General features: G+C 43.6%; 1 protein-coding gene across 1 annotated transcript in view; it reads right to left on the bottom strand.

Annotated features, from left to right (window-relative positions):
* Positions 1-11,722, bottom strand: part of LOC122556338 (growth hormone secretagogue receptor type 1) — a 39,806-nt gene extending 28,084 nt beyond the window's left edge. Inside the window, exons 1-2 of the mRNA XM_043702970.2 lie at positions 11,567-11,722; positions 9,262-10,226 (exon numbers count right to left, since the gene is read on the bottom strand). Of these exons, the coding sequence (XP_043558905.1) occupies positions 9,262-10,042 (781 nt within the window). The 5' untranslated portion in view covers positions 10,043-10,226; positions 11,567-11,722. The remainder of the gene's footprint in view (positions 1-9,261; positions 10,227-11,566) is intronic.
* Positions 11,723-15,236: the final 3,514 nt, after the last annotated feature.

Below are 15,236 nucleotides of genomic sequence, written 5' to 3'. Positions count from 1 at the left end.
ACTTCAACAATCCTTCATTTTGATTTTGTTGAAATCATTTTTTTTACATTTGCCAGTGTGAATTTTGTTTCTGCTGCTTTTGCTTTTAGATAGCACTATTACGATTCCACCAATATCACTCACTCTGCGCAAATACTTTGCCTCTTTACTGCACCCCATTATCAATCCTTAATCTTTTGTTCCATGACATCGTTGTTAATCAATCACCTGCAGATGGTACGGTGGCTCAGTGGTTAGCACTGCTGCCTCATAGCACCAGGGTCCCAGTTTCGATTCCAGCCTCTGTGTGGAGTTTGCAGATTCTCCCCATGTCTGCTTAGGTTTCTTCCAGGTGTTCCGGTTTACTCTCACAATCCAAAAATGTGCAGTTTAAGTGAATTGGCCACGCTAAATTCTCCATAGTATCCAAGGATGTGTGGGTTCAATGCAGAGTAATAGGGTTACTCTCCAGAGGGTTGGTGTGGACTTGGGTCAAATGGGCGAGAGTGAGAACTGCTGATGCTGAGGATCAGCATCTTTCTAATGAAGGGCTTCTGCCTGAAACATTGACTCTCCTGCTGTCCAGATGCTGCCTGACCTGCTGTGCTTTTCCAGCACCATGCTCTTAGCTTCGGTCAAATGGCCTGATTCACACTGTAAGGATTCCATGATGATCCTGTCTCTGACCTTCCCATTTGTTCAGGCTGCCCTTCTGCTTTCAATGGCAAAAAATCCATTGTATTTCTACCTTCCTTCAGTTCTTAAGAAGAGTCACATACAGCTTCAATCATTGACTCTATCTTTTACTCCACAGTTGCTGCCAGACCCATCAAGTATCTGCAATACTTACGGGTTTTATTCCAATAGATGTATGGCCAATTATACGGAAACTGACTTTTTATTTCCCAATTTCAAAACCGTGATTCAAATTCTCGAAGCACCACAGTGGGATATTAAATTCTACTCACTGGATTATTAATCAATGGGTCTGGATTACAAATCCTACAACATAAATACTGCTCAACTACACACCTAAATCATGCTAGACCTCACCTGGGAGTGTTTGATGGAGTCGATGTCAAGGGAGCTTTATTCTCTATCTAATCCCATGCTGTCCCTAGGCTGGGAGTGTTTAGAATCATAGAGATGTAAGGGAAACAGATCCTTCGGTCCAACTCGTCCATCTGACCAGATATCCTAAATTAATCTAGTTCCATTTGTCAGCACTTGTCCCATATCCCTCCAAACCCTTCTTATTCATTTACCCATCCAAATGCTTTTTAAATGTTGTAATTGTACCAGCGTCCACCACTTCCTCTGGCAGCTCATTCCATACACGTACCACTCTCTGCGTGAAAACGTTGCCCCTTAGTTCCCTTTTATGTCTTTCTCCTCTCACCCTCAACCTATGCCCTCTAGTTCTGGACTCCCCCACCCTCGGGAAAGACTTTATTTATTTATCCTATCCATGCCCCTCATGATTTTATAAACTTCTATAAGGTCACCCCTCAGCCTCCGATGCTCCAGGGATAACAGCCCCAGCTGATTCAACCTCTCCCAAAAGCTCAAATCCTCCAAACATGGCAACATCCTTGTCAATCCTTTCTGAACCCTTTCAAGTTTCACAACATCCTTCTATAGGAAGGAAACCAGAAATTCGCGCAATCTTCCAACAGTGGCCTAACCAATGTCCTGTACAGCCGCAACATGACCTCCCAATGCTCTGACCAATAAAAGAAAACATACCAAATGCCTTCTTCATTATCCTATCTACCTGTGACTCCACTTTCAAGGAGCTATGAACCTGCACTCCAAGGTATCTTTGTTCAGCAACGCTCTCTAGGACCTTACCATTAAATGTATACGTCCTGCTCTGAATTGCTTTTCCAAAATGCAGTACCTCATATTTATCTGAATTAAACTCCACTTGTCACTGTTTTATGGAGAGTGTCATGGGAGCTTTACTTTCAGTTTAAATGAGGGAGATTTACTCCGTACCTAATCCCCCAGTGTACCTGTCCTGAGAATGTTTGTTGGTCACAGTGTAGGGTTGACTTTACTAAATTGTAAATACTGCTCTGTGCCTGCCTTGGGAGTGCTTCAGGTCAGACTAGGTGCCTGAAATGACTGATATCATTAACTAAAAATCTCAAAGGAAATGGGGTTTAAAGTTTACAAGGATTGGCACAGGAACAGAGGATTAGATGAACTGTGGGAAATTATTTCCTCTGGATAGTCGCAGCTTTATAGCCTGTTTAAAATTTTTCTATTATTAAAACTCAGTAACCTGTCTGTTCAAATAAAGAACAAAGAATTGTCCAATTATGATATCCTGGAGTTCTTAGGCAGAGTATTTGACATCATGGAAACAGGCCATTTGACCCTACTGGTCTATGCTGCCATTTATGATGCAAGTGAGCCTCCCCTCATCCATTTCTCCCTCTCAGCAAATCGTAGGTGGCACAGTGGTTAGCACTACTGCCTCACAGCACCAGAGGCCCGAGTTCAATTCCTGCCTCAGGTGACTGTCTGTGTGGAGTTTGCACATTCTCCCCGTGTCTGTGTGGGTTTCCTCCGGTTTCCTCCCACAGTCCAAAAATGTGCAGGTTAGCTGAACTGGCCATGCTAAATTGCCCGTAGTGTTAGGTTAAGGGGTAAATGTAGGGGAATGGGTCTGGGTGGGTTGTGTTTCGGCGGGTTGGTGTGGACTTGTTGGGCTGAAGGGCCTGTTTCCACACTGTAAGTAATGTAATATCATTCTGTTCATTTTACCAGTCAGTTCATCAATACTATTGTTACCAACTGCTCCTTCATGGTAGCAAGTTCAATAATCTAATTAATCTCTGGGTAAGAACATTTTCCCTCAATTCCTTCTGATTTATTAGTAACAATTTTGTATGCATTACATCTATTTCTTGTCACCCATCAAGTGGAAATATTTTCCCTATATTTACCCTATTAAACCATTTAATTAGTTTAGAAGCCTCTCTTTGTCCATCCCTCATTCATTTCCATTGAGGAGGGTCTCAGCCAGTTTAACCATTTCCAAACACTCTGATATTGGCAGTGTAGAATTTGAAAATGGCTGAAAAGACAGTGATGGTGTCAATGCTTTTTCTGTCTTCAGGACAAACGCAAGAATGCCAACTTTCAAATGATGGTGACAACTTATGCTATGTGAGAAAAGGGTGCTGATAGGTTGTCAAGTCAACCCTGATTAGCTGAGCTGCTCCCATGGAGAAAGCAACATGGTACTATAGACTCCCGAAGGTCCAGCATAATTCACAAAATGCACAAGGCTTGAACATATGCCTTTCGTTTGCAGAGAACATCTTCCCACACATGAATGTATGTTGCTTCCTGCAAATATAAACAAACCATATTCTAAATTCGAGGACAGAAATTGCTGGAGAAACTCCGCAGGTTCGTCAGCATCTGTGAAGAGAAAGCTGAGTGCATGTTTTGAGTCCTTCTTTCGAATTGATAGTAGCTAGGAAAAGGTGGGATTTCTACAGATGGCAGGGAGTGAGCAGATGGGTGGAGGTGGAACCCAGAGAGACAGAATGGCAGTTCGGCAGAAACAAGGGATGGATGATACAATGCTCAGGAGAAAGAAAAGCTGATAACGAGAATCACAAGCAGATGAAAATGGGTTGGCTGTCCTAAAAAAAAGCTCATATATTGATAGGCCCATGGGGCATGGGAGAATGTATTCAGGTTCTAAAATTAATTAATTCAATATTGAGTGCTGATAGTTGCAAGGTCCCCAGCAGAATATGAAGGTTCTGTTCCTCCAGCTTACCCTGAACTTCACTGGAGCACTTTAGCAAGCCTGAGACAGAGATCTGGGGTATTGGTGGTGCCTGGAAGTGGCAGGCATCTAGAAGTTTGGTGACATTTTTGTGGACAGAATGTAGGTGTTCCACAAAGCAGGCACCCAGTCTGCGTTTTGTCTCTCCAGTGTCGAGGAGACCACATTGTAAAAAGTGAATACAGTAGACTAGACTATATGAAGTGCAGGTATCCCATGGAAAGTGTGTCTGGGGCCTTAGGTCATGAGGAGAGAGGAAGTGAATAGGCAAGTGTTACACTTTCTGGAATTGCATGGGAAGGTGCCATGGGGCTGTGGAAGGTTTTGAACATGGAGAAGGAATGGACCAGAGTGTGCTGGAGGGAATGGTCCCTGTAGGATGCTGACAAGACGGGTGAGGGGAATATGTGTCTGGTGGTGGCAGAAATGGCGGCTAATGATCCTTTGGATGAGGATGTTAGTGGGGTAGTAAATAAGGACCAGAGGGACCCCATCACTGTGGTGGGAGGAAAGAGAAAATGAGGGCAGGAAATGGGCCAGACATGGCTGTTGCCTTGTTCTTTCTAGGCTCCCTCTCCACCCATCCATCATTAGCATAAATATCGCCTGTTCCTAGTAACTATCAGTTCTGAAGAAATTTTAACGCTGGACCCAAAATTTTAACACTGCTACCTGTCAACAGATGTTGCCAGACCTGTTGAGTTTCTCCAGCAATTTTTCAGCTTCTGCAGTTCTTGGTTTCATCATATCATCAATTCAATGGATTACCTTAAGTTACTTTTTCATGCAGTTACTGAGACAGTGACAATTGTAAGTTGTGATTCTGTGATTGGGCAGCAGTTGCTGAACATTTACAAGTGCACAAATAGCTACACAAACAGTTAATTTAAGAGAACCAGTAATATCCAGCTATTTCTATGACTTAGATTTTCACCTTCCCAGATATTAATTCAGTTCCAGGATCAGAGGGACCACCAACATCCAGTAATGATGATGTCATTGTGTGAACTAAGCAACCAATTAAATTAAAGAATTCTCACAGATAGCAAGTCAGAGCATTACGTACTGAATCCATCACCTTGAAATCATTTAACGGAGAGTGAAAAGATGGCATGGTATTGAAGTAGAAGTTGAAATACAATAGGAAAATTTTAAAAATAAATGTAATTTTCTTATCATAATGGAGAAGTCTGACATTTCCCAATGATAGAAGTTATATTTTCAGGATCATAGGTATTGTTCAGCAATAATTATGATTCACTGCGGCTTCAAAAACCCAGTTACACCTCATTCAATAAAGAGCAACTTTTTCAAAAGTTTTACAGTGAGCCTGCCAGAAGAAACAGAAGAATTTCACAGCAAAACAAATAACTTCCCAAGACTTCTGTCTGCAAGAATATCATCAGCATATCCTGGAGGAGAGAGATCTATCCGAATTATCACACTGCGCTAGGCGTAGGTGGGTTACAGAAACCACTGTCAGTTTCAGAGTGTAATGACCACAAATGCTGACAGTTTCACTGTCACTTCAACCACAATGTCTGGGTTATTATAACTGTATCCGCATGAGCATTAATTCATTTACTGCCACCAACCAGACAAACAAAAGGTCTTGAATTTCTGTAGTGTCTTTAGTGATCATCAGGTGTCTCAAAGTGCTTTCCAACCAACTAAGTGGCTTTTTTATAAGTTTTTTTTATTGAAAACCTTTTTAAATCTAACTAAGCACAGTCACTGTTAAAATGTAAGAAACAACAGCCAATTCGTATATGGAAAGTTTTCACACTGCCGCTCAAATCATGTTGGTTTAGGAATAACTATTGATCAGGACATATACATAAAAAGGGTTTAGAACCACTTGTAGGTCATTTGGCCCCTCAAGCTCATTATGCTATCTGATAAGATCAGGTCCAATCTGATATTGATATAAGCACAGCTCCTTTGCATGCTGTATGGAATATTTTATGATATTGCTGTCCATCCAGTAATGTAGAACTCCCTCAGAATTGATCTCCTATTGAACAGCACACCCTCAGTGCTGACTTGTCAAAAATGCAATGCTGTATCAGTACTCACACTCCAACAGTACAGCACACCTTCAACATTGACCCTCAGACAATGCGGCACTCTCTGTACTGACTCTCTGGCAGTGCTGCACTACCTCAGTAATGATCCTCCAACATTGCTGCACTCCCTCAGTCCTGACCCTCTGACAGTGCTGCACTCCCTCAGTACTGACTCGCTGACATTGCTGCACTCCCTCAGTACTGACCCTCTGACAGTGCTGCACTCCCTCAGTACTGACTGTCTGACAGTGCTGCATTCCCTCAGTACTGACTGTCTGACAGTGCTGCACTCCCTCAGTACTGACTGTCTGACAGTGCAGCACTCCCTCAATACTGACTCTCTGACAGTGCTGCACCCTCTCAGTACTGACTGTCTGACAGTGCTGCATTCCCTCAGTACTGACTCGCTGATAGTGCTGCACTCCCTCAGTACTGACCCTCTGACAGTGCAGCACTCCCTCAGTACTGACCCTCTGACAGTGCTGCACTCCCTCAGTACTGACTCGCTGACAGTGCTGCACTCCCTCAGTGCTGACTCTCTGACAGTGTTGCACTCCCTCAGTACTGACTCTATGACAGTGCTGCACTCTCTGATTGCAACTCTTCATCCACACTGACTCACCAACAGTTTGGTGCTCCTTCTGCACTGACACTGCAACAGAGCAGGAGTCCCTCAGTACTGATCGTCTGACAATGCAGTACTTTCTTAGTAGTGGCTCTTTTAAAGTACAGGACTTCCTCAGTATTGACATCTGACAATGCACCACCCCTGTGCCTTGATCATGGTTGCTGTGCTAATTGCTATTATTTTTGGAAGTGAGATGCTCTCTGTCTCAAACAGGAAGACTGCCTCAGTGACTATATTTACGTTGTTCACTCCTCGATATAAGCACCATGATGGGAATGTGTAACATCTATATGATGCATAACAAGTCTCCCTCCAAGCCTTCTAGCCCGACCATCTAGAAGGACAACAACAGCAGATACATGAGAACACCACCAGGGTGCAAGTTCCCCTCTAAGCCACTCATCATCCTGATTTGGAAATGTATCACTTATTCCTTCAGTGTCAATCTGAGCTGCCTTCCTGAATGCTCTGTTATTGGGGTGTAGGTTCACCCACAGTGCTGTTAGAGAGCAGGATCCAGGAATTTGAGCTTGCAACTATGAAGGAACAGCAGAGTACTTCCAAGCCAGAGTGGTGTATGACTGAGAGGGAAATGAGAAACTAGAGATATAGAGAACGAGGAACGGAGAACAGTACAGCACCAAGCCTGCACCGACACATGATGCCCTTTTGTCTCTGTGCGGTCCTTAGCCCTCTATTCTCCACCTATTCATGTATCTGTCAAGGTGATTCTCAAATGTTGCTATCACATCTGTCTTTATCACCTCCTCTAGCAGCTCATTCCCAGGTATTTGCCGCCCTCTGTATAAAAAAACTTACCTTTCACATCTCCTTTAAACTTACCCCCTTTTACCTTTAACTTATTTCCCCCAGTAAATGACATTTCTACTTTACCTCGGGAAAAATATTCTGACTATCCATTCTATCCATGCCTCCCATAATTCTGTAAACTTCTACCAAATCGTCTTTCAACCTCTGACGTTCAAGTGAAAACCAATCTCTCCTCATAGCTGATAAGCTCCCACCAGACAACATCCTGGTAAACAGTTTCCATACCCTGTCCGAAGCCTCCACCTCCTTCTGGTAATGTGGCAACCAGAACTATACACAATATTCCAAACGCGGCCTAACTAAAGTTCTATACAGCTGCAACATGACTTGCCAATTTTTATACACCATGCTTTGACTGATAAAGGCAAGCATGCTATATGCCTTCTTGACATTATCCACTTGTGCTGCCATTTTCACAGCACAGTGGACCCGTACACCCAGATCCCTCAGTATGTTAATGCTTCTAATGGTTCTGCTATTTATGTATACTTCCCTCCTGCATTAGGCTTTACAAAGTGCATTTGTCTGCAGTAAATTCCATCTGCCATTTCTCCATCCAAGTCTCCAGCCTATCGATATCGTGCTGTATCCTCTAGCACCTTTGTTTCATCTGCAAACTACTAATAAAACCATCATGGTTCTCCTGCAAAAGCATTTATATATATTACAAACATCAGGGATCCCAGCAGTGACTCCTGTGCAGCACCACTGATCAAAGATCTTGAGTCAGAAAAACACCCTTACTTTCTGTATTCTATGACTAAGCCAGTTCTGTACGTGTCTTACCAGCTCCCCACAGATCCCATGTGACTTTACCTTCTGTATCAGCTTGCCATGAGGGACCTTAGCAAAGGCCTTGCTAAAGTCCATGTCGACAACATCCATTGCCTTGCCCTCATCAATCACGTTCCCATGAATCGACTGCCCTTGTTTGTTTACATGGTGGAGGTCACAGACTGCGCAAATACTGTCAAAAGAGACTTGGTGAGTTTTTGCAGTGTATCTTGGAGATGCTCACACAGCTGCCACTGTGCATTGATGGCAAAGTGAGTGAGTATTGAAGGAGATCAATGGGCTGCCATTGATGGTGCCATAGGTGGTGTCAAGCTTCTTGAGTGTTGTTGAAACTGCACCCATATAAGCATATGGGGAGTATTCCATGACATTCCTGACTTGTGTCTTGCTGACAGTGGACAGGCTTTGGAGCCTCAGGAGATTGGTTTCTGTGTATAATCTTTCTCTCTAGTGTAAGGTGTGGCTTGGGGCTAACACTCACATCTTAGTCAAGAAGGTTGTGTATTCGAGTTACAGTTAAGAGACTGAAACACTGAAATCTGGGCTGGGGCTTGCTGTCATTTGTATGTACTTGGCAAGCATTAACTGAGAAATGAGCTGTGCTCCTGTAAATTTGAACAGACTGAAGTAGCAGCCACTTGATTCGGAGATGTATATTTTGCTTTATATCTCTAACATAAATGCATAAATGTATATAAAGACTGGCTCCAATTTTATCCTGCATCACTCAGCTTCAGGAAAATACAAACATATAAACTAGGCGCAGGAGTAGGCAAATTCAGCCCCTCCAGACTATTCTGTAACTTAATAAGGTCATAGTTGATCTGGCTGTAACCTCAAATCCGCTTTCCCACCTCCTGTTGAGAACCTTTCATCCTCTTGTTTATCAAGAATTAATCTACCTCTGCCTTGAAAAGATTCAATATCTCTGCTTTTCAGGAACATTGAAAGAGGAATCCCGTGGTTCTAGACTGACAATAGCGGAGTAGTTGAAAAGCACTGCACAAAAAGTTCTGGTGATTTTGGTGTTTGTGAAAGTTTAGAACAGTGACTGTAGCTTAAAAGTACTTGTTTGGCTGGAAAGGGTTCTGAGATGTCCCGCGGTTGTGAAAGGCGCCACAAAAAGGTAGGTCGTTTCTCTAAACGCTTACCGAGCATTTTCACTGTCTGCTTGTTGTTCTTCTCTCTGCTGCTAATGCTGGGTCTCACGCTCTCCCTCTTGCGTCGCCACAGTTTCCTCCCAATTAAGCTGTAGAGTATCGAAAGGCAGAAGACGGGCAGGAAGAAGAAGATGCTGGACACCCACACCATGATATTCAGGAGGCCGGACTTGACCGCGTACTCCGTGGCCTTACATTCGTTCGTCAGCAGGGGGTCAGTTCCATTTATGTGCTCAACGCCAACCAAAACAAAGATGGGCCCCGCACTAACAAAAGCGACTGACCAGAGGAAAAAGATGAGACCTTTGATTCTGCTCTTGGTGATGACCACTTTGGCCTTGAGTGGGAAGCAAATGGCAAAGTATCTCTCCACGCTCAAGGCTGTGATGTTGAGAATGGTGGAGTAAGTGCAGCTCTCACTGACAAACTGGAACAGCTTACAAAGCAAGTTGCCAAAGTTCCAGGGCCTGTACTGCCAAATCCTGTACAAGTCCAGGGGCATGCACACAAAGATGAAGAGATCTGAGAAAGCCATACTGGACAGGTAGAAGTTAGTCGTGGTCCTCATGTCTTTGAACTTAAGCACAATCAGGATAGTCATGACATTCCCGCTGATGCCAATCAATGCCAACAGAATGCAGGTAATGGTGATCCCGGTCAAGATAGGAATGGGGAAGATATTGACAGGGTAATCAGAGTAGTTATCGAAATAGTCCATGTCATAGAGGCTGCAATTCTGACTACAGTTCATGTTGGTGGAACGGTTGGACATGCTGCTAACACAACATGGGCTTGGGGTAATTGGTGGGAAGTCTGAGTGCACTGTCAGGCTGCATGGGGGAGACTGCTCGAAACCCTCACCATCTCAGCACCGAAGGGCAATTAGGACAGCGCAGGAAACTGAAGACTAGACCAATCTGCCGAATCCCTGGGAACATCTTCTGGCCACGTTCTATCTAGAAAGGAGAGGAGTGAGAAGATTACCATTCACAGCCAGTGTTGTGCTAGGAATTTGGTCTGCCCAGAGACAGTGTCTCTCAATCTCTCTCTTCCTCCACAAGTTTGTTTTAATTTCACATCTCCGTCAACCTCTTTAATTCTCTATGTCCACCTCCTTCTCTCCATCAATCTCTATCCCTGTATTTTCCTATCATTGTGTGTCGCTGTCACTGATTCTATCATTCTCCATAGCTCCCTGTTCTTCTCCTGTATTTTGTCTGTGGTTGATCACACTTCCTTCAGTTCAAGAATTGCATTTTCCAGGTGCCTCCCACCCACTGTCCCGTGCCCTATTTCCTGCTGGGCGGAGTTCTTATCTTCCCGGGATTCCCTTCAAATCCCAGACAACTTCTTCTATTCACCAAACAAAATCCAGCTCAGGAATGAAGCAAAATCCTGCACAGTGTCAGGGGTGGCTTTATTCCCTCAGAGGAAGAGAAAGATTGAGAAAGAGAGAGAGAGAGAAGGAAAGGCACGCTCAAAGAGAAATCTGACTTCAAGCCAGGGAGACAGAGGAAAATAATATCACAGGCTTATGAGACACAGAGATAAAGGGAAAATTAGGCTAAAGCAGAGAGAGACTGAGGCTAATATAGAAGAATAGAGACTGAGTCTAACACAGAGAGAGAGTGAGATTGCAATTAACACACGGAGAGAGGGAGTGAGAAAGACTGAGGCTAACACAGAGAGTGACAAAGACTGAGAGAAATAGAGGTTACTACAGAGGAAGAGAGAACAAAGCTAAGACAGAGAGAGAGAGAGAGAGAGAGAGAGAGAGAAAACAGAAACAGGGAGAGACAGGCTAACACAGAGAGAGAGAGAGACTGAGTGAGAGAAAGACTGAGGCTAACAGAGAGACCAACAAAACAGAGAGAGAGAGAGAGAGAAAGAGAGATCAAAAGAGAGAGAAACATTGGTTAACACCCAGAAAGAGAGAAGCCAGTACACAGAGACAGAGACGAGAGAGAGAGGCAATGAGAAAGAGGCAGAGACACTGACAGACAAAAACAATAAGCCAGGGACAGCAATAGAGACAGAGTTATTGGAATGCCCACATCTAAAGTTAACAAACAGGGAGATTAATCAGGTAATAAGCAGTCATAATAAACATACTGAAAATAATCAAAAAAGTTGCTATAAATAAAAATAGGTAAATAGTCAAATAATTAAATTTTTGCTAATAGCTAAAATTAAACATTGACAAAGTAACAAACAGCAGTGAAAAAGAAACAATAAATCTCTCAGATTGAGATGTTGAAGAGATCACTCTCTCTTTTGAGTACGGAAAGATTCTTACCTTTTGTCCAGATTTTAACTGGCCCTTTGGTCCACTTTTCACTCTGATTGTGAATGGAAATCCATTGAAACACCAAACAAGCAGCTGTTTTGTGTGAAATGGTTACTGGAGGAGAACCACAAAGAGAAAGGAAGGCAAAGCAGATCACATTATCCCCCAACTGATAAACAGAGAGCTCTGCCGTGCTCCAACCAACCAGGGATCTTGCAGTTCCTAACTGATAGATTTCCAGCTAACTCACACACAATTACTCAGAGAGAGAGAGAGGGGGGTAGGGGGCGGGGAACCACAGAATGTGCAGGTTGGTGTATAATAAATCCTGGACAGCAGGTTTGGAGTAAAACACAGCCTGGGGGTGGGAGACAAACTGTTTCAACGGATGGCCCCTCTCATTGGAGAGAAAGTTACAAAGGAGAAATGACTGACACTTGACAGATCAATTTCACTAAATTTTATCAAAAAGAGGGCTAAATTGCATGGGGAACTGCAAATGATAGGCCAGATCCCATTCAAATTCCCATGATTTGAAGATAAAAGCAGAAAAACAGGACTGCAAATACTGGAATTCTGAAATATAACTCCAAAGGGTATGCAAGAACAGAGAGACCGATTGGTATATGTGTGTAAACCATTAATGGTGGCAGGATGGGGGCAGTGAGCTGTTAATAAAGCATACAGTATTCTGGGCTTCATAAATAGGGGCATAGAGTGCAAGGAGGTGATGCTGAACTTGTAAAGACATTATTTTGGCCTCAGTTGGACCATTGTGTTACATCTGGGAAGGATTTAGGGTATTGGAGAGAGGTTTATGTGAGTGGAGCCAGGGATGGGGCACTTCAGTTATGAGGATAGACTGCAGTGGAGAAGAGTGAAAGGAGATCTGACTGAGATTGTCAAAACTAAGGCAACACAATGGCTCAGGGGTTAGCACTACTACCTTTCAGTGCCAGGGATCCAGGTTCAATTGCAGTCTTGCAATGTCTGTGTGGGGTTTACACGTTCTCCCCATATCTGAGTAGGAGTCCACTGGGTGCTCCAATTTCCTCCCACAGGCCAAAGATGTGCAGGCTAGAAAGATGGACCATGCTGAAATGTCCCATAGTGTCCAGAGATGTTTCGGCTCGGTGTATTACCCATGGTAAATGTAGGGTGGGGATGTAGGTGTGGGTGTGTTCTCTCCAACAGAAGTGGTGTGGACTTGATGGGCCAAATGGCCTCTACCTACACCTTAGGGATTCTGTGAACAGATGTTTGTACAGAGTGAACAGAAGGAAAAGGTTTCCACTCATGGAAGGATTAACATTGAGAGAGCACAGTTTCAAGATTCTGTGAACAGGTGTTTGTACAGAGTGAACAGAAGGAAAAGGTTTCCACTCATGGAAGGATTAACAATGAGAGAGCACAGTTTCAAAGCAGTTAGTAAAAGAAGCAAAGGTGATTTAGTGAATTATTTTTCATGCAGTGAGTGGTTAGAGCCTGGAATGGACTGCCTGAGAGTGTGGTGCAGGTAGTTTCAATTGAGGTATTCCACAGGGAATTAAATAATTATTTGAATAGGATGGGGAGAAGCAAAAGAATGGCATGAGGTGTGACGCTCATTTGGGGAGTCATGATGGGCTCCATGGCCTCCTTTTGTACATGAACAATTCTGTGATTCTTTAAAAAAATATAAATTACCAGTAAAATTCAGCAGGTATGGATGCATCTGCAGTCTGCCACTGGATTGTTAATCCAGATGATTCTAGGTTGGCAATAATGTGGTTGACTCTTAACTGCATTCTGACAAGGGCAGTTAGGGATAGCCATCAAATACTGGTGCCAATGGCACCTTGAAAGAATAAAGTGAATGAAACTCTCCCTCCGCCTGTATATCACTCACACACACAATAATGAGGGGTGTCAGAGATATCTTCCTACAAGCACACATGCAAATAGACATAAACCATAAATTTCCTGATTTTAACCTTGCTTGCCCAACAGAAATGGACCCTTCCTCTAAGGAAGGGTTATCAGACCTGAAACATTAACTCTGGTTTCTCTCCACAGATGTTGCCAGACCTGCTGAGCTGTTCCAGCAATTTCTGTTTTTGTTTCTGATTTCCAGCATCGGCAGTTCTTCTGGAAATAATTTATGGTAATCTTTTTACACCTTGTCTGATGTTAATGCTGAACAGTTTTAGATTTGCTGTCATAGAAAAATACAGTCAAGGAGTGACACCCAGGATATTGCCCCAATGATTCTGAAGGAACAAGTCAGAATGGTGAGTAACTGGAGCGAATTTCAAGGTGGTGGTGTTCATGTGTGTCTGCTGACCTTGACCTTCTGGGCTGTGCTGGTCATGGTTTGGAAGGTACTGTCTAAGGAGCCTTGTTAATATTTTCGCAATCCAAGTTGAGGGACACACTGCGAACAGTGCTCTTCACATCCAGGGAGGACTTAAACACTTAATGGGAAGGTCCTGGGGAGTGTTGCTTAACAAAGAATCCTTGGAGTGCAAGTTCATAGTTCATAGAAAGTGGAGTTACAGATAGATAGGATAGTGAAGAAGGCATTTGGTATGCTTTCCTTTTTTGGTCAGAGCATTGAGTACAGGAGTTGGGAGGTCATGTTGTGGCTGTACAGGACATTGGTTAGCCACTTTTGGAATATTGTGTGCAATCCTGGTCTCCTTCCTATAGGAAGGATGTTGTGAAACTTGAAAGGGTTCAGAAAAGATTTACAAGAATGTTGCCAGGGTTGGAGGATTTGAGCTATAGGGAGACGCTGAACAGGCTGGGGCTGTTTTCCCTGGAATGTCAGGAGCTGAGGGGTGACCTTGTAGAGGTTTATAAAATCATGAGGGGCATGGACAGGATAAATAGACAAGGTCTTTTCCCTGGGGTGGGGGAGTCCAGAACTAGAGGGCATAGGTTTAGGTTGAGAGGAGAAAGTTTTAAAAGGACCATAAGGGGTAACTTTTTCACTCAGAGGGTGGTGCGGATAAAGAATGTACTGCTAGAGGACGTGCAGTTACAGCATTTAAAAGGCATCTGGATGGATATATGAATGGGAAGCGTTTGGAGGGATATGGGCCACGTACTAGACTAGTATAATTTAAGATATCTGGTCAGCATACACGAGTTGGATTGAAACAATGACCTGATGAAGAGCTTATGCTCAAAACGTTGATTCTCCTGCTTCTCGGATGCTGGCTGACCTGCTGTGCTTTCCCAGCACAACACTCTTGACAATGATCTGCAGTCCTTGCTTTCTCTGGGTTAGACTGAAACGTCTGTTTCCGTGCTGTATATCTCTGAGATTCAATGACTCTGAACAAGGTGTCTTCACATAGCTGAGGTTTGCTGAAGATTGAGTAGCTGATGTTTAACAAATGTATTCATTCAGCTCGGTGCAGTGACCAAGGGTCAGTCTGAGTTGTTGTTTTTGCTGTGTGCCTGTTACCAAACTGCTGGCCATTGTGGTGGTGTGTACCAGCCACCAAACGTGCTGTCCACCAGACGATATAGCAGCAGAATTAGGCCATTTGGCCTATCAAGTCTATTCTACCATTCAATCACGGCTTATATGTTTCTCAACCCAATTCTCCTGCCTTCTCCCTGTAACCTTTACTCATCAATTTATCTCTGCCTTATAGATACTTACCCGCCACAGCCTCCTGCAGCGATAAGC

Source organism: Chiloscyllium plagiosum, unplaced genomic scaffold (assembly GCF_037043375.1).
Source record: "Chiloscyllium plagiosum isolate Xiang-an unplaced genomic scaffold, Cpla_swu_hap1 HiC_scaffold_13, whole genome shotgun sequence".
NCBI lineage: Eukaryota > Metazoa > Chordata > Chondrichthyes > Orectolobiformes > Hemiscylliidae > Chiloscyllium > Chiloscyllium plagiosum.
Note: the sequence above shows the minus strand (reverse complement) of the source record. Positions and strands in the feature narration are given on the sequence as shown.